This window comes from Dioscorea cayenensis, chromosome 18 (genome assembly GCF_009730915.1).
Source record: "Dioscorea cayenensis subsp. rotundata cultivar TDr96_F1 chromosome 18, TDr96_F1_v2_PseudoChromosome.rev07_lg8_w22 25.fasta, whole genome shotgun sequence".
In the NCBI taxonomy this organism is placed as follows: domain Eukaryota; kingdom Viridiplantae; phylum Streptophyta; class Magnoliopsida; order Dioscoreales; family Dioscoreaceae; genus Dioscorea; species Dioscorea cayenensis.
In genome coordinates this window covers 22,074,948-22,093,553 of record NC_052488.1, presented here as the reverse complement: position 1 = coordinate 22,093,553, position 18,606 = coordinate 22,074,948, and the positions used below count along the sequence as shown (strand labels likewise).

Genomic DNA, 18,606 nt, shown 5'->3' with positions numbered 1-18,606 from the left:
TAGAAATGAAAGATGGGTTAGGATGGATGATATTGAGATTAATAGTAGTAATATTCACAACCTAAGCTCTATTATCTAAGATAACTGGAAACTTATAGATGGCATCACAAATAGGATTAATTGAAGTATATATGATAGGTAAAATGGAGGGGAACCTCTAGAGTTTTATGTGATCGTTGAATACGTCTTAGATTGAACGGTAAGTTTTATAGAATGACTATTATGTCATCTATGATATACGGGTCATAATGTTAAGTGGTTAAAAAAAAATACACTCAAAAGATGAGTGTGGTTGAAATGAGAATATTGAGATGATTGGCAGGTGTTATAAAGAAAAATTGATTAAAAAAATGAATTTATCTTAAGTAGATTAGAAGCGACACATTTTAATAACAAGTTCAAAAAGAATCATTTAAGATAGAATAGACATATCCTGAGATGAGCAATAAATACCCCGTAAAGATTGTGGAAGCACTTAATTGAATAAAGTGTCGTAAAAGAGATAGAGATAGTCATAAAAAGTGTTAAGTAGAAACTTTACGTAATGATATGTCTATTCTTAGTTTATTTAGTCGTTTGAGTTAATTTTGATTGAACAACATAAAAGGGAAATATTCATGTAGCCCACCCTAAATAATTGTAACTATTGACTTTTGTTATTGTTGTAACTCTGAAGTTTTTATCCAAAAACATGTGATTTGTTTACGGGATAGCTGACTAAATTCGAGCTTTTTTGGTAGCTACTTGGGGTGGGGGATTTCCCTCTTTCAAGCCTAGAGTAGCATATATTGTTGCCTTCTATGTGTTGTATTTTGTGCCTTTGTCCTCTCCATGCCTAGTGGATGCTTTTTATATTTTTTATTTTTATTGTGTCATGGTTGTAATTATCGATTGTCTATATTATTTTTTCATTTTTAAATGATTATGGTTTATTATTTTTATTTAAAAAAATGATTTATTAATTTTTATAAAAATAAAATAAAAGAAAAAATTGGTTTCATGTAGAAGATTATTTTATATGACTTTGTAAACAATTAATGTTAAACCAGGATTGTTTTGACTTATATATTTTCTAATCTATAATTCATTGTATGGAAACAACAATTATAATTCCAAAGAACACATAAGAATTTTTCTAGTACAAAGAAAATGGTTTGATATGAAATGACTAATTATTCGAAGGCATTGTTGGTGGCAAGGGTTTTTTGTGTGAGTTTGCCATGTGCTTAAAATTCAAACCTTTTGTTTGGCAGCTCAAATCAATTATGAGGTGATGTGCAGCAGAAAATATCCATCTTTCACTTCATCCTCACAATATGTGTAGCCTTAATTAATTTAGGTTGCAATATAATTAGTTGGCAGATTTAAATCTGATGTCCTTGTAAAAGAAAGAGTGCACACAAAGATATGTGGCCTAGCAATACCCCAGGTCCTTATAATTTTGGAGAAATACGAGTTCGATTTCTTTTGACCTCGCTTCCTAATTTCAAAAGTGTGCAGGCACATGTCAATTTCTCAGCCAGCGTACGTCTTGAGGATTGGTGCTTGTCACCATACCTCAAACCATATCTCAAACAGTTATGGATTTCTTTACAATTATTATTATTAATATTTCTAAAAATTGATTAAAATTAATATGGCAAAATCTCTAAAAAAAAAACTCCTTATGGTTACTTCATCGTTGTATTTCCCTGTACTTTTTTTTTCAATAAATTTAAAGTTTATCCATTTTTATTAAAAAAAAGAACTCCTTATGATTCAAGTTTGACTTTGTTCACTGAAATAAAAAAAAAAGTGATTTAAATTCTTAAATTAAAAATAATCGTGTCGTTTTTAGTTTATTGCATTTATAATTAAGATTGCAAATATATGTAATATTTTTTATTATACAAATGCATATTCATTTGATATTATAGCATAGGGAAAACTTGGATTTAATATCATGATCTATGTAAAACAAACACAAGATTTCATATTTTGATATAAAAAAAGGGAACATTTGATATTAAATAAAAGAAAATTAGATGGGAAACTCCGTGCTTGAGTAATTGTGTAGAATAAAATAGATTTTTAATTAAGTATGATATATATATTAATTCAAAAGAAGACCTTTAACTGTGAAATGAATAGCTTTTATGGCATGTGACATCTCATGTATACATGAAAATTTTATTTCATTTCAACAACTAATTTTTTTTAAATAAAATAAAATAAAACCAGTGAGAACTAATTAATACAACCAAGATGCTCACAAGCATACCACACATATAGTCAAAAATAATATTAATTAAATAATTTGTACATTGGACTAAACCTGCACCATTCTGTTAGATAATTAATACTTTGAGAAATCTAATTAAGATGTTATTGTTAACCAAGAACAACCAACATTGACTATATTTAGTGCTGTTATTAATTTTGAAAGTTTTTTGCATGTGATCAATATATGAACTTTCGTTCTCTTTCTTTTACTTGAAAGTTGCTGCACTCTGAGGTTGGTCCTTCACTTGCGTTCTTTATCTTGATTGCTTAAAATGAGGACCATGCATGGGTTGACTAATTGCTCTTTGTAAAGGACAGTGCCCTGTTTTTCAATATCATCATAAACTGTTTGTCTCAAACCTGAGCCATGATGTTGATGCTCATGTTAATATCTACCATGTATTCAGAAATATATTAATTAAGATGAGGTCCCTCAGAGTGATACATATATAAATTCATTTTCCTTGGGTACTCATGCACATCATAATTAAGTTTATGGTCGGCAGTTGCTGTGCTCTCTTGTAGGAATCTTCCCTCAAAATGATTTATTGAATATGTCCATTTCCACCTTTCCGCCGAATAAATTCAGCGTCTCTATCTTCTTCATCTCACAATACTTTGATATATATATTAAAAGAATTTTCATTAATAGCAAAATGTGGTTAGTATTTTTATAATTAGTATGTTATGAATGTTTTGTTCATTGTTATTTTAATAATAAACATAGTTTACCCATTTTGTTAAAAAATAAATAATTGTTTAATTGATTTTTTTCCCCTCTTTTGATAAAAGTGGATAAACCACAAATTTATTGAAAAGCGATCCCCCTCTTTTCTTGTTTTTAATATCATGATGACCAGAATATTAAGATGAATATTTTCGACATTCATATATAAAATAAATTCTATGAAACATCGAGAGTGAGAAAACAAAGAGATTTTTTTTTTTTTAAATATCATAAGTCCCCTTCAAAGGTGTCCATCATAGCTGAAATATCTATATTTCGATAGATATATGGCCCCCAAAATTAAACTACTGCATTTCTACACATGAAAAACATGTGTTTTTTTTTAAAAAAAAATTAATTACTTTTCCCTTATTTCAGGTCAGCATATTCGCATGTGATTTATCATTTTATCATCCAAACAAAAGCAATACACAAAGGACTATATATGATCATATGTATGTTAACGTTTTTCCCTTTAATTTGCTTATCTTGATTAAAGTTTACAAATTAAAGCATTGGTTTAGAACTCAAATTCCCATGCCCAAGTAGAATTTGTCTTCCTTTCGTTTAGTGATTTAAAGCTCTACCTTTATTTTATATTATTCTTCCAATATCTTTTCTTCATGAGATGTATATATTCCATACTTTTAACACAACTATTTAAATATCATGCAATCACCTAATCCCTTGGCATCCATGAGCACATTATCCATTCATGTTCCAAGTTGTAAGATTGCTAGAAAAAATTTGCAAAGTAAAAGCACATGGAGATTGAAAAACGTGATCTCTTTTTAGCAATATAATACTTCCTTTATTGTAAAATTATTGTAAAAAGTTATACGCGATATACTATTATTCTTCATGGCATGTGCTAGCTTTTAAAGCATATATAGTTTATTCATGGCCCTTTGTTTATAAAGGTGACCATTTAATTTTGACTCTCTCTGATCTGACCTTGTTTTTTTATCTCAAGGAATCAGCACAATACCCAACCCACGCGTAGAAAACATGAGAAACAAACCATGCAAGGATGCATGCACGTCATCATGAATTCAATTCATGGCTCTGGTTTTTATCTCTTTTTTCTTTCAAATTAATATTGTTTCAATCTTTATACAATAATAATAATAATAATAAATATATTTAATATTTATTTATTTATTTTATTATTAAATCACGTAAGCAAGCCAGATGTCTAGCGTACAACAATATCCATACCATCTTATCTCTTTGCATTGACTCCAAATCATGCAAGATTCCTCTACATGTCAAGATATCTTCACAATTAATGCAATACATTTACTCAATGCTTATCAAGTTGATGCTATAAATAGGGAGCCACATATGCATTGACATTGCCATCCCATCTTCCTTTCCTTGAAGCCCTTGATATCTAGTTAATTACAATGGAGCAGTGGCCGGAGCCAGTTATCCGTGTTCAATCTCTGTCGGAGAGCGGTGACAGGGCTATACCGGAGAGATTTATCAAGCCACCATCGGAGCGGGTGACTGCTCATCAAGGACCGGAGAAGACGATGAGCATTCCGATCATTGATATAGGTGGCATAGCCAATAGAAGCAAATTTGATGAAGATACCATGAGAACCTTATCAAATGCATGCAAGGAATGGGGTTTCTTTCAATTGGTGAACCATGGGATGAACAAGGAGATCTTAGAGAAGACTAAGGAGGTGTGGAGAGAGTTCTTCCACTTGCCTATGATAGAGAAACAAGCTTTCGCAAACTCTCCGGTGACTTATGAGGGATACGGTAGCCGTGTCGGTGTCGAAAAGAATGCTTCTCTTGATTGGAGTGACTATTTCTTCCTCAATATCTTCCCAAAGAATCTCAGGAACTATGAGAAGTGGCCATCTCTACCGAATTCTCTTCGGTACTATTTTAAATATATATAAGTCTAGATCTCTCATCTTATTTTTCAATATATATATAAATATATATAAATCTAGGTCTCTCATCCCATATATGACTTTGTTTAATTTTTTAGGGAGACTACAAAGAATTATACCAAGGAAATTGTGAAGTTATGTATGATTTTGATGGAGATGCTTTCACTGGGATTAGGGTTAGATAAGGAATATTTTAGAGAAGCTTTTGGGGGTGATGAATATGAAGCTTGTTTGAGGGCTTGCTTTTATCCCAAGTGTCCTCAGCCGGAGCTCACGCTTGGTCTCTCTTCGCACTCAGATCCCGGAGGAATCACTGTTCTTCTCTCCGATGATCATGTCTCCGGCCTTCAAGTTCGAAAAGACGGTGAATGGGTCACCGTTAAGCCTGTCCCCGGTGCCGTTATCGTCAACATCGGTGATCAAATTCAGGTTAATTATCTAATTATACTTTTATTTGACTACTTTCTAATTAGTTGTGCATGCATGCATTTTGGTAAACCCTAATTTGTATGTTTTCTACGTAGTAGAGGAAGCTTAAACTAAAGGTGGTGAGTTTTTATTATTCATATTATATTCATGCAAAGCTCATAAGTTTATCTTGATGTAAAACAATAAGAAACGTGAAGATTAGGTATTCTCACCAACTATGTAAAAATTAACGTTATAGATATGTGTGTGTGTGTGTGTGTGTGTGTGTGTGTGTGTGTGTGTGTGTGTGTAGAAAAGCACTTAAGGTTGATGAATAAGAGTTCAAGTCTCCCAATCTAGAAACTCATGATCAAGAGAAACATGGAAATATGAAGTCATTTCAAGTTCTAATTTGCATGCACATCCACAGTACTCTTTCATTTTATGCATGCCAAGACCATTAGCAACTAGCTAGCTCTTTGTTTTTATCATTAAAGTATTGTTTATAAAATTTAATTAAATATAAATTCTGAATTAAGATTATCTACTCCTTCCCTCACACACATGTTTAGTTATTTAATTAATTTTATTCTCCAACAAGCACAAGTACATTTTGCTCTAGAACTTGTGGTTCATTTGGCAGTGAACAATATATAAGATTTAGTATTATCTAAATATATATATGTGCCCATTATAAAAAAGACTTAATATATACTTACAAATATATATGACTAGCTTGAACACATGCAGGTGATGAGCAATGATATATACAAAAGTGCAGAGCACCGTGTGCAAGTGAATTCAGAAAAGGAACGTCTATCAATGGCACTGTTCTTCAACCCAAAAGGAGACATACCAATTGGACCGGCTAAACAGCTTTTGTCTCCACAAAAGCCTGCTCTTTTCCAGCATAACTTTACTTTCAATGAGTATAGGCAATTCATAAGGAAGAGAGGCCCCACTGGCAAGTACCAACTTGAATCTTTGAAGACTATGTGACTCTTAAATATTACCTATCTTTTCTTTTAGCTTCCAAAAGTGGCTAAAACTTTGTAACAAGAATAATAAGACCCAATATATATATACATTTGTATGTTGTTAATTTGATGTTGCCATCTTCAGTGCTGTTGTAGCCTTGTAGCATTAATGTTGGCAATTCTATAAGAAGTGAGTTCAGGTTTATTTGATCTTTATCCTATAATCTGCTCATTTTTTTCCTCTTTGCACAAGTATTCTTATTAAACATGAATTTTTTTAATAAATATGCACAAACCGCAAAATTTTCAATTCAGTATTTATATTTATCTAACCCACCACAATTAAATCTAAAATTTAGTAATAAAATATATATTATAAATTAAATTTGTCCTACATCCAAATATGCATATTAGTAAATATTAATTTAATACTATCCGAAAAAATTTTCTCATAAAATTTTCTAAATAAATTTAGATTTTTTTCATAAAAAATTAAACTATTATTTCTAAACCAATTCTTTATATATATATATATATATATATATATATATATATATATATCACCCGCATCATAAAATTACATTGCACTAACTCTGTACTATCTGCTAGAACAAAAGAGAAAATTATACCAACGGTGCTATAAAAAATACACTTATTTTTAATTTAAAATATTTTAATTGATTGAAACTCGTAACAATATAATACATCTATTTCACCATTTAAATGATTGAAATAAAATATTTCCATTTTAGAGGCCAATATTAAACAACCATAAATTCATACATATATATATACACACACACACAGGGACACATATAGAAAATTGTAGGGGTGTATATGAAATTATAAAATGTTGGGGGGTTGTAAATGAAAAACAAAGCCAACAAATAACGGTCATATATAGTTCCCCGCGCGCTTGGGATTTCCCTCCCCCACTTCGTCCTCTTCTTCTTGTCTACAAGCGCAGTACCCAGTCTTCTCCTCCTTCCCCTCATTGCCACCTCTCTTGACCTTATCGATCCTTAATTTCTTTGTTTTCATCCCATTCCTATCACTTTCCTCTCTCCCTTATCTTATCAAGCTTCCCTTCATTCGCTGTTTCCAATGCTGGAGCCAATGCCAATGGGTATAGTACTCTCCCTCTTTGTCCTTGTTTTTAACTATTTTTTATTTTTATTATTTTTATTGTTTCTTTGATGATTTTGTTTGTGAATTCATGTGATTTTTGAGTTTTTAGAGTAGAAGATATGGAGGAATGTGGTGTAATGGGGAGTTTAGGGAAGCAGCGGATGAGATGGAGTCCAGAAATGCGTGAATGTTTTGAGCGGGCTGTTAATCATCTTGGTGGCCCTGATAGTGAGAAGCAAAAATTTCATCTTTTTTGTTCTAATCTTTTGTTATTCATGAATGCTCGTTTGGTGTTTGTTGAAATCACTCAAACACTTCAAAATCCCTGCTTGATTCCTATTTTACATTTATTAAGTTGTTGCATTGTTAGATGTGGTTGATAGATTTTTAGTGTTGTGAGTTTTTATCTTTATGTGGTCATTTGAACTTCAATGTTTATTGATATTGTACCAATAAATTTGTTGCGTGGGCTCTAAGTTGAGCTTGAGTCATGTTTAGTATTAAAACAGAGCTCTTTGAAGCAATTGAAGAGAATTTATTAGTTTGAATATCATGTTAATATATTTTATAACAGTGGGATAATAGATACTAGTTTTCCCAAAACTATTCATGTTAAGTACAACAATGAACTTATGATATGTATTTTTATTTACAATTTTATTTCAGTAAATCCAGCATGGTTTTGTTGGTTAAACTCTTTCTTTTATGACACTATTCTCATACATGGATTATGATTTTGCTTAATAGGAGCCACTCCTAAAGGAATATTGAAGGCCATGTCTGTGCCAGGGTTGACCATAGCTCATGTGAAAAGCTACCTACAGGTGCTGCACTTTTTATTTAAATATGACATTCAGTTATAGCCTTCTTTACTGTGCTGTAAAATGTGATAGATAATTACCCTGTTGTTTGATGAGAAGTGTTCTTGTTGATTAATAATGATTGGATTTTTTTTTATTTTTTTTACAGATTTCTAAATAGAAGAAAAATTTTCACCTTTCTTTTTATCCAGGAAACCTCTTGTTTGTAATCTTTTCAGCACCTTTACAACTTGGTGAAAATTCTAAATAGCTTTCATATGAAACTAACAGCTGTGAACTTATTCTATTTCCCCAGTGATTCTTCTTCCTGAACAAAATGTAACAATTATTTTGTCTTCTCAGCAATTCATTGCTTTTCCTTTGGGTAATGTTAAGATGACAGAATTTAATAGCAAATTTTGGATTTCCATTTACTGTTTGTAAATTTTCTTGTTCAGAAATACAGGTTATCAAAGTTTGTTCCGGAGTCTTCAGATGGTACATCTATATCTATTTCATTTTTATAAATGAATGCACATGAACAATCTTGTTTAGATTTTTGACTATTTCTTTTCAGCTGGAAAGCTTGCAAGCAGAAAGTTTTCAGAAATTTTGCCAAATTTCTCTAGCACTTCGTGAGTCATTCCGAGCTTCTATTTTTATCTTTTTCTTTTTGTCATGAAAAACATAAAATTCGCTATTTTCACATGTTTTTACTTGTTAAGGTTTGTTCATTGTTATTTATATATGTTATTGTATATGTTTCTTGTGTCAAACATTGCTGTGAATCTCTTTCGATTTATCAAGCTAGCTAGTGTACATTGTTCTGGTTTATCCAAAATTATTTTAGTTTGAATGCAATGCAGGATCATTCTCCTGCATGCTGGGGTGTAGTCAAACTTCATTTGCTTCAATTTTTTTTTTTTTTTAGGATTTGGCTGTTACTTAGAATAGCTATGTAAATCATTATTAAGCCATTTGTGTGTTACAAGGTTGAAACCATTGGATTTCTACATATATCATCTCTAACATATTAAAAGTTTATATTACTAAATCTGTGATCTATGACATTATTAACTTGTGTCGTATAGCTTTGCAGTCGAGTTCAGATCACAGAAGCTTTACAATTGCATATGGGAGGACAACTAGGACATGCTAATCAAGTTCAGGTGAGCTCTCTTTATATCTAAACATTCAGTTAGCTTTTCTATCTTTCCGAGGCCTCATTCTTTCAAGTTTCAATGGATGAACTAATCAAACTTTTATGTAGACCCACAATGAATGGTACCACTAGATTTGGGATTATTGATTAGATTAGACTCTTATTGGCTCAATCTCATACGAACACTTAACTTTTTGATGTAAGTATTGACATGCACCATTCAATATTATTAAACCTTAGTAAATCAAGGCCAACATCTCAAGTTTTAATTAAATGGACAAGGAATTTGTTTTCTGTGTCATAGAAAACAATTCAGTGTTGTGACCAAGAATGCATTAAAGTCATATCTATTACATCAATTTTTGTTCCCAAATGTAGTTGGTGAAGAATGATTATCCTCCACCTTTATGCTAATTTACCTACAAGAACACAAACTCTCTTTATGTTAATGTTGTTTCAGTTTGCTCAAACTCTAATCCCTTTGGAATATCATGAGTTCTATAATGCTGTCCTTTCATGTGTTTAGTGTTTACTCTATTGTCTACATAGAGCACAAATTTTAACAATCTATTATTCTTTGACAGGTCCAGAAGCACTCAAAATTGAGGATTGACCTCCAAGGAAGATACCTGGAGAAAATTACTGATGAACATTGTGATTTCAGCAGTAACTGCAAACCAAATAAGTTTTGTTATCCTAGAAAACTAAATCCATTTCAGAAATTGGTTGAATCAAAAATGAATGAACAAGAAAACTATGAGGCTATCAGCTCTTTCTCTGGTATCGGTTCGCCTGAAGAGGAAGTTCAAATCTCCAACAAAAGGCCTCGTATGACCAACTACACACACCAGAACATCATCAGTAAGAGTTATGATTGTGTTGCTCTGTTTCTTTGACTATTCTGTTTTATTATGCATTATATCATGTTCATGATTGATTGAACTCGTCCAAAATAAGAAGAAGCACATGACTATAAATTATGAAAGCATCGTCTCTTTTGCTTGTGTACCAAGAACTCTGAATTATCACTTATATATGCTGCCTGTTTCACATGATACAAAACGATTGACAACGAAACTTGCTGAAAATCATCTGTGATTTTTTAAGCAACAGAATACGACATTCAAATAAAATGTTATTTTCAACCACTTGATATGCATTGATATCAACTTCACTCATAGGAGAAATAATCTAGGCCATGAGTCAGCATACGCATTGATAGTTTTTAGCTATCAAAAAACATGATGATCATCTTGTCAATTATATATAGTTTATCTTTTATTTTGATTTACTGCAATCCCCTTCTGATTACTCCACCTTAATCCCTGATCTTACTAATGAAAGAGAATAGATAAAAACAAGAAGAACATAAAATGAGCTTTCAAAGTTGACAGAAAGGGCTCCACATAAACTTTCTTTTCCTTCAAATTCAACTTTTCTTATTATGACAAATTCCAGTTGCCCAAAGAGTTTGCTAAGTTTATACAACTTGTAGTTTTCTGATTGACATCTCCACTGATGAAAAGAACATTAAGACTATTAAAATGGAAAATGCAGGCCTTATATTAAGCACATGCATTAATTTGCTGCAATTTAGCTTCTTCAATATATAATGACAAATTAATTACTATTATCATGGCTGGATCCTCAAAGAACTTGGTTGGTTTTATGACTTGCTTTAGCTTGAAATTGAAGAACAATCTTTCAGCAATGAAAGTCATCAAGATCATTGGTTTCTGGATTATCAACCAAAACCAAAGAACTAGAGCCCATTGTTTTGATCTTAATAAATGCACGTTTCCATTAATGCATTTAGACTTTGTTTGTCAAGATATATTTAGCTAGTGATTTGTTGAAAGATTATTAGTTGTAATTAAATGTTGGAACGTGCTAAATGTGTAGATTAAATGGCGGAGTGCTTGAGAAGTGGAAGGTTGACCCTACATGATAAATAGAATTAACATTGCAAAGCAAGACAAGAGAAGTCAAGATTGGAGCTATTTAGTGCATGATGAGATTTCTCCAATGTATGTCATTGCATACGTCCTCACCATTGTTGTTGTTGTTGTTGTTGTTGTTGTTGTTGTTTTTGTTGTTTTTAATAATAAATTTTATCATTGTTGTTAATGTTCATCTTTTCACTTAATCAAATGTTCTTTTAAAACATATATACTATAATTTCTAATATTTTCTTCATTTTTATTAGGTGGGCGTTTTTGGTAGTTTGAGTAGATCCATGTTACCTTTTAGTGGACCCTTTCCTCCGCTCAGCTGTAATTCTCTTTTTCTTCTGTGTTTGTCTCTTCTGATTTTGTTGTTTCTTTTAGAAGTCTATCACCTCTAATGACGGACTCCTATTGTGGCTTTTTAGTCTTTATTTTCTATTATTCTGGTTGTATTTGTTTGCTTGTCATTCTTTTCTTTCAATATATTTGTGGTTTATCCATTTTTATTAAAAAAAAATACAGATAAATAATATAACCATTAATAACAAATAAAATACAGAATGCTGAAAAAAGTATTGATTCTCTAATAAATTATGGTTTATTTATTTTTATATAAAAAATATTAATTTGGTGACAAACATGAAAGCAAAAAAAAAATATTTAAAAGCTAAAAAAATTAAGTTTAACTTGATTGATGTTTTTATTTGCTTGTTGTAATCTTATTTGTTGGTTTTAAATAAATTAAGTTGTAATTTATCTTATTTATATAAATAAATAAATAGATGAGGATATACATATAATAAAAACATCACATTTGAAGATCATCAATCTATTATAGCATCTTTTAAATGCTACTTAAAATCAAGCAAAATCCCATTTTAAATAAAAATAAAAAGAGTCCACTATTTTTAATGTCAGAGGTGCAATGAATAAGGTGCAAAAAAACACATGATTATCTTGTGTCAAGAATCTCATTGTCTATGCGCTTATCTATTAGTTTATTTGTTTGGTAAAATGTTTTGACTAATGCTAATAACTTTTATTTTTTTTTAAGGAAAAAAAACATCTTATGTATATTAACATATTACTTTAATGAAATCTTCCTGCTTGTTGAGGAACAGGCTGTTGGAGTGATAAATAAATAAATAACAATATTTTTTTGTATGTTTCAACTCTCACAAGACTCAAATTGGTATATATATAGTCCTTCCAAGATAGGAATTATTTTTATTCCACATTAAAATATATATATATGATTTTATATTATCAAATAAGTTAATTAGAACAACATAACAAATTAAGTCTGTTCTCCTCTCTATATCTAATTAACAAAGATGCACCATAAGGAATAGGACTCCTTAAATATCTCTAACACATATAGTACATATTCAAATAAAAATAATGAAAGATATTTAAGGTTGCTTGATTCCATATTTTGAATGATTGATTAATCTCAAAAACATGAGCACAAATGGGAGCACAAATTCACCATTAAGCCTTAATGAGCTTATTCTTGAAAGCACTCATATTGAAAAATTCTACATACGTACATGTGTGTGGTCCAAATATATATTTGTTTTAAAAATAATAAATTAAATCCCTATCAGAGTTTATAACCCAAATTTTGTTTGACTTGACTTAAAAAATTTGCTATGGGGTTTTTGTGTTTTTTTAATTCTAGAAGATGCATACTAATAATATCATCATGTTGAAAGAATTTATACCATCACACCGTACCTAAAGAGCAACAAAGTATAACAACGAGACAAATTGAATCCCAATATATCTTTTAAAATCTATTTAAATATATTTTTAGTGTATTATTAAATATAATAAAATAAATTTAGTAAATTGAACTATCATTGTTGTACTTAATTTTTCAAGATAGTCATGCTTTTTTCAATTTAAATTTGTATTTTTATTTAATTTTCTTTTATTTGTTATGCATTTATGCCTCGTTTTCTCCCTTTCAATTATATGAAATGAAAAACATACAAACAAATCTAGCTAGCTAGCTAGACTAGACAGAAGGTTATCCATTGTAGTATATATATCTTCTATTCATATTACGTGAGAGTCTTTTTCATACAGTGATTTGAGTGGTTTTAATTTTATCTGTTTTAATTATCACTAAAAATAGTATTTGAAAGTTTTTTTTTTTTTTAGAAATTATTTGAAAGTTAAAAATAGAAAAAGAAATCAATATTCATTGTATGTGCTGGTCTGGCAAGCCACCATGCATGAGTTGTAATGTCAAATTTAGTGAGAAATGATTCAAAGTATATAAAGTTTATTCATATGTTTGTAATGAACAATGATGAAATGTAATGTTCCTTGATAGTGTTGAGTTATCTTATCATGCAGGCATATACTTCATGAGGCCATTTAAAAAATGATACTAATATTAAGCATAGTGGACAAAGAGGTCTGTATGGTTTTTGATTCTTGTGCTCCAACTCAAGAATCAGCTTTTCTTCTTTCTCACTTTTTGATGTCATACTTTTGAATAAATATCTTGTTTATTTTAATTAAATAATTAAATTGCAACTTCAATTTTAGAACATAAGAAAGGAGTTTATATATTTAATTATTATATATATATATATATATTTGTTGTTGAATGTAGACAGATTATGAGATTGACGATAAATGAAAATAAAATATTATTATATATTTTTTTATTTATATAAAATGTAGATAAAAGCTATGAACCCTGCGCTGGGAGGAATTCTAATGTTTAAATTTTTAATTTGATTTGGGAGTGGATAAAACACGATTTTTATTATTGTAGCGGTAATTAGTTATATATGTATATATATATATAATTTTCTCTATTTTTTATTTACAAGTAATGTTATAAGGTTTATATTATACAAACAGATAATTAAGGTGTTATAACTATTCAACTGAGAATACGTGTCAAGTTGAAAACTAATAACAAGGAGTTGGGAACCCAAATGATTATAGACTAGTTCCAAAGTTCAAAACAATGATCCACTTTTTATTATATATCTTTTCCATCACATGCCTTTAATTATAATATACTTCTCCAATCAAATCACACATAAAATATAACACAAACACAAACATTACTAGCCTTGCGCACAAATTATTTATACATATATCAAGAACACAAGTGCAAATACATGATCACATGAACACCCACGTACAGAAACCCTAATCAAGCCATACATATATATAGATAGATAGATAGATAATGACATAACAAAGGTGGAAAAATATTATATAATTATGGATAATTATGAACAACTCATGCAGCCTTCAAGGATTCAACCTGTGTCTTCCCTCTAGGGCCCTTCTTCCTGATATAAAGACGGTATTCATTGAAGGTCATCGATCGATAAAGAGGCGGCCGATCGGGTGTGATAAGCTGCCTCGCCGGACCGACCGGTAAATCGCTTTTCGGATTATAGAAGAAGGCAATGGAGATCCTTTCAACTTCTGCATTCACTATCACCCGGTGTTCTACACTCTTATACACTGCATTGCTTAACACCTATATGCATATGTATACATAAAATAAAATTAAAAAAAAATTATTAATTAATATAATGAATGATTAATGGATAATTTAGTTAATGTATTATCATGTGATAGTCAACTAGTTGTTTGATGATAATGTGGGCCAAAACACAAGCGAAGAAGATGCATGAAAATGACAAAATTAAGCACGTGGAAAAGGAATTCTTGGCTTCTAATTAATCCTATCCCTTTTCTTGACTATTAGTTTTTTTCTATCTAGGGTCTTCCTTCCCACTTACACACACATACACATGCACACACCAAATTATTGGTGTGTGGTTGTAGTGCTTTTCTCTTTGTTTCTTTGTCATTCTTTCACTGCAACCCTTTTTTAAACATAAATAAATTAACAAATACACACACATACATACATACATATAAATATATATATGCTTCATTAGTATGCATGAAAACATTCAATATATATATATATATATATATATATATATTACCTGAATTTGATCACCTATGTTAACGATGAAGGAGTTTGGGAAGGGTTGGACAGTGACCCAAGAACCGGCTTTCCGAACCTGAAGGCCTTGAACATGATGATCAGGGAGGAGAACGGTTAGGCCACCAGGATCAGAGTGAGGTGAGAGTCCAAGAGTAAGCTCAGGTTGTGGACACTTTGGGTAATAGTTCACTCTCATGCAAGCTCCCACTTCTTCTCCTCCAAATGCTTCTTGAAAATCCCCTACATCCAACCCTAAACTTAAGGACATCACCTTCATTAACAATTCACATAACTTCACTACTTCACTCCCATACTCTTCTATTGTCTCTCTGCCAATATTCAAACAGTTCAAAAAAACAAAAACATTAATTATATGTTCATATAATATTATAATATATATATATATATATATATGTATGAAAAGTAAAAACTATTTAATTATAACCTAATAGAAGAAGGGAGAGAAGGCCATTTATTAGGGTTCTTGATAGCAAAAGGAAGGAGATGAAGATAGAAATAGTCCCCCCAATCAAGAATGGAGTCTTTATCGACACCGAGACGACTACCATAACCTTCATAAGTAGTCGGAGAATTAGCATATGATTGTTTTTGGTCCATTGGAAGATGAAAGAAAGCTCTCCAAATTTCCTTCATCTTTGACATAAGCTCAACACTAACTCCATGGTTCACCACCTGAAAGAACCCCCAATCACGGCAAGCGTCCGATATCGCCTTCATCGTGGCACGACACTCAACCACACCTTCAGCAAGACCACCGAGATCGATCACCGGTATTTGAAGAGTATTCGGGCTAGAGACGTCGGTTAACGACGGCCTCTCTGACTCTGGTTTTATGTAGTTCTTTGGGATTGTCTCTATGCCTGCCTCTGCTAAGCTTTGCACTGCCACCACTGGTTCTGGCCATGCATCCAAGCTATCCATAATTGTTTCTAAAATTATATTTAGATATATATATATACCACAAGAAATTAATCAAGAAGATGAAGAGGATATATATATATTGACAATATTTGTGATAGATATATAGCTAGAGTGTGTGTTTGTGGTAGTAGGGGGGTTTGCATGCATGTATATATAGAGGAAGGAGAGATGATTAGAGTTGGCAACCCTTTGTGAACTGCGGCTGTGAAAGAGATAGGTGTGTATAAAATTTAAAGCTAAACGTGATAGAATTTTTCTTAAAAGAAATTGTTGTAATTATTAAAATAATAATAAGTGGAGGAGTGTAATGTTTTTATATATGCTTTTCAAAGTCATCTACAAATTAATTACCAAAAAAGAAAAAGAGTGGATGAGATGAAACTCAAATTGATTAAAACTTTTGGATTAATTAGATTAGAGTATTGAGATGCCGACATAGTTCTAATTAATGCTTAACTACTAGTTGTTGTTTGGTTTTTGCATGCATTTGAGTGAATAAGAATATGGAACCATTTTAAGATGATGGGGTTCATGGGATTTATATTATGAAGCATCTAACCATATCCTTTTGATCTCTTTGTCATGCCTCAAAGTTCCCATTTTGATGTGAATAATAATAATAATAATAACAATAATAATAATAAATATTTTTATGAAATACTACATCAATAAGCTTTATTAAAGTAATCATAAAAATAAAATGATTTTAATTTGTAAAGTTGGAGCGAAACATATAATATTTTGGTTTAATTTATACGGAAGATAACCATTTATATACAATATCACAATGATATTTTACTGGTTAATTATTTGAATTTTTATTATTGATTTAAGTTTTTATGTTTGACATAACTATCTGATATTTTTATATTATAAAACTCCATCTTTATATATATATATATATATATATATATATATAATTTTGAATGAAGAAAAGGTTTTAATTAGAAGAGAAGCTTAGACTTGATCAATTAAGAAGTTGATAAAACTAATGAGTGTTTGGTGATGGCATTAATTTTGTTTGATTGAGTCTTCCTAGTCTAACAAGTGTCGATTTTCTATTGGTTAACATGTGGGGCCCACTCATCAAAACCAATGAGAGGGAGCCAAGTAATACGCACACATGCATGATTTATTTTATATATTAATAATATAAAAAAGAAAAAATATATCTCCATCCATGTAGAAAAGTCTCTCTTTATAAATATAAAAAACATCTTAATTCAACGAGGATCTGGTACAAAACTATATATAAGATTTTAATTTAAAAAAAAATATCAAGCAATGCAACAAGTTTGTGAGATCACATTGATATTGTGTTAAAAAAAATTATTCAAGTTCTTCATTTACTTTGACTTTGTTATTTTATTTAAATATAAATTTTATTATTTGTATGCCCCTAGCGATGAATCAATTTTTTATATCGTGACATGAAAGCAACGAAATATTAATGAGATGATGACGACAGATGCTTCGTTTGCGAATAAAATACCATATTACAAGTTGCGTTTTTTATCAAAATATACTATTAATAACTCAAAAAATCATTCAATAATATATTGAAAATAAAATGCTTCTAGAATTATGTATACAATTTCATGTTTTATTAGTTTCTCATTTATCATAATAATTATTGCATAACATTGAAGATCAGCCAACATTTAAAAAAAAAAAGGCACGTGTTGAAAACAAAAAAGATTGACTTTAATTGAGGTTGAGACCAAGCAATCAGATCATAATGGTTGGGAATCATGTTGCCTTAATTCATGAGCAAAGGTATAATTTTCTCCACCGTCATTAGATTCCTTGCAAAGTGCTCTATTAAATATCATTGATTTCATTTTAATTTAAGTTTTGACCCAAAAATAAATAAATAAATAAATAAATAAATAAAAAGAGAGAAAAATTATGTAGATTTTTGTTGCCTGTTCATGAGATGGTCAATAGCTAGATGTGTTTTCGGTATTATTAGTGAAGACAAACCCAAACTCAAAGCTTGGATTAGAAAATTTGTACTTGTTTTTGAATAAAAGTGTACTTGTTTTTGTGACCGTTGATGGAGAAGTTTGGTTCATGTCACTGGTACAATGGTGCAAACCCTTTTCCCCACCTTTTTTTTCTTTTTTTTTTAAAAAAAAATTAATACTTTTACTTCCATACCTTTTTTTTCTCTATGGCTTTTCCTAAAGTCATTTTCTTCAATTAATTCTTTTTCAAATATAATATCAAAACATTTTTAATAATTAAATATATGTATATTAGTATTTTCTGTTATGTTGTTACCCTGGACATACAGAGTTACAGATAGTAATCATTGGTAGAGTAAATATTTGAGTGATTAATTCACAAT

The 18,606-nt window shown here is 30.3% G+C and overlaps 3 protein-coding genes across 3 annotated transcripts; 2 read left to right on the top strand and 1 right to left on the bottom strand.

The window, feature by feature from the left end:
• The first annotated feature begins 4,370 nt into the window (after positions 1 to 4,370).
• LOC120282504 (probable 2-oxoglutarate-dependent dioxygenase At5g05600) lies at positions 4,371 to 6,497 on the top strand. Its single transcript, XM_039289326.1, has 3 exons — positions 4,371 to 4,880; positions 4,995 to 5,325; positions 6,055 to 6,497. The coding sequence occupies exons 1-3, from the start codon at positions 4,396 to 4,398 to the stop codon at positions 6,301 to 6,303; spliced, it is 1,065 nt and encodes a 354-aa protein (XP_039145260.1). The 5' UTR covers positions 4,371 to 4,395; the 3' UTR covers positions 6,304 to 6,497.
• A 734-nt stretch (positions 6,498 to 7,231) lies between these two features.
• On the top strand, positions 7,232 to 11,416 carry LOC120282639 (myb family transcription factor PHL7-like). The gene is made up of 8 exons (XM_039289476.1): positions 7,232 to 7,407; positions 7,519 to 7,637; positions 8,157 to 8,233; positions 8,668 to 8,707; positions 8,787 to 8,844; positions 9,309 to 9,378; positions 9,956 to 10,232; positions 11,274 to 11,416. Exons 2-8 carry the CDS (start codon positions 7,529 to 7,531, stop codon positions 11,276 to 11,278), a joined length of 636 nt encoding a protein of 211 aa, XP_039145410.1. The 5' UTR covers positions 7,232 to 7,407; positions 7,519 to 7,528; the 3' UTR covers positions 11,279 to 11,416.
• Positions 11,417 to 14,338: 2,922 nt separating this feature from the next.
• Positions 14,339 to 16,334, bottom strand: LOC120282015 (probable 2-oxoglutarate-dependent dioxygenase At5g05600). The gene is made up of 3 exons (XM_039288727.1): positions 15,760 to 16,334; positions 15,313 to 15,643; positions 14,339 to 14,834 (listed from the first exon to the last, which is right to left on the bottom strand). The coding sequence occupies exons 1-3, from the start codon at positions 16,254 to 16,256 to the stop codon at positions 14,589 to 14,591; spliced, it is 1,074 nt and encodes a 357-aa protein (XP_039144661.1). The 5' UTR covers positions 16,257 to 16,334; the 3' UTR covers positions 14,339 to 14,588.
• Between the last annotated feature and the right edge of the window lie 2,272 nt (positions 16,335 to 18,606).

What these genes read in the sequence shown, in the direction of transcription:
- LOC120282504 (XM_039289326.1), top strand. Translation starts at nt 4,396, where the DNA reads ATGGAGCAGTGGCCGGAGCCAGTTATCCGTGTTCAATCTCTGTCGGAG. An exon ending in TCTCTACCGAATTCTCTTCG is followed by an intron (nt 4,881 to 4,994) that starts GTACTATTTTAA and finishes TTAATTTTTTAG; the next exon opens with GGAGACTACAAAGAATTATA. An exon ending in ACATCGGTGATCAAATTCAG is followed by an intron (nt 5,326 to 6,054) that starts GTTAATTATCTA and finishes GAACACATGCAG; the next exon opens with GTGATGAGCAATGATATATA.
- LOC120282639 (XM_039289476.1), top strand. Translation starts at nt 7,529, where the DNA reads ATGGAGGAATGTGGTGTAATGGGGAGTTTAGGGAAGCAGCGGATGAGA. An exon ending in TGTTCCGGAGTCTTCAGATG is followed by an intron (nt 8,708 to 8,786) that starts GTACATCTATAT and finishes ATTTCTTTTCAG; the next exon opens with CTGGAAAGCTTGCAAGCAGA. An exon ending in CCAAATTTCTCTAGCACTTC is followed by an intron (nt 8,845 to 9,308) that starts GTGAGTCATTCC and finishes ATAGCTTTGCAG; the next exon opens with TCGAGTTCAGATCACAGAAG.
- LOC120282015 (XM_039288727.1), bottom strand. Translation starts at nt 16,256, where the DNA reads ATGGATAGCTTGGATGCATGGCCAGAACCAGTGGTGGCAGTGCAAAGC. An exon ending in TCTCTCCCTTCTTCTATTAG is followed by an intron (nt 15,644 to 15,759) that starts GTTATAATTAAA and finishes GAATATTGGCAG; the next exon opens with AGAGACAATAGAAGAGTATG. An exon ending in ACATAGGTGATCAAATTCAG is followed by an intron (nt 14,835 to 15,312) that starts GTAATATATATA and finishes ATATGCATATAG; the next exon opens with GTGTTAAGCAATGCAGTGTA.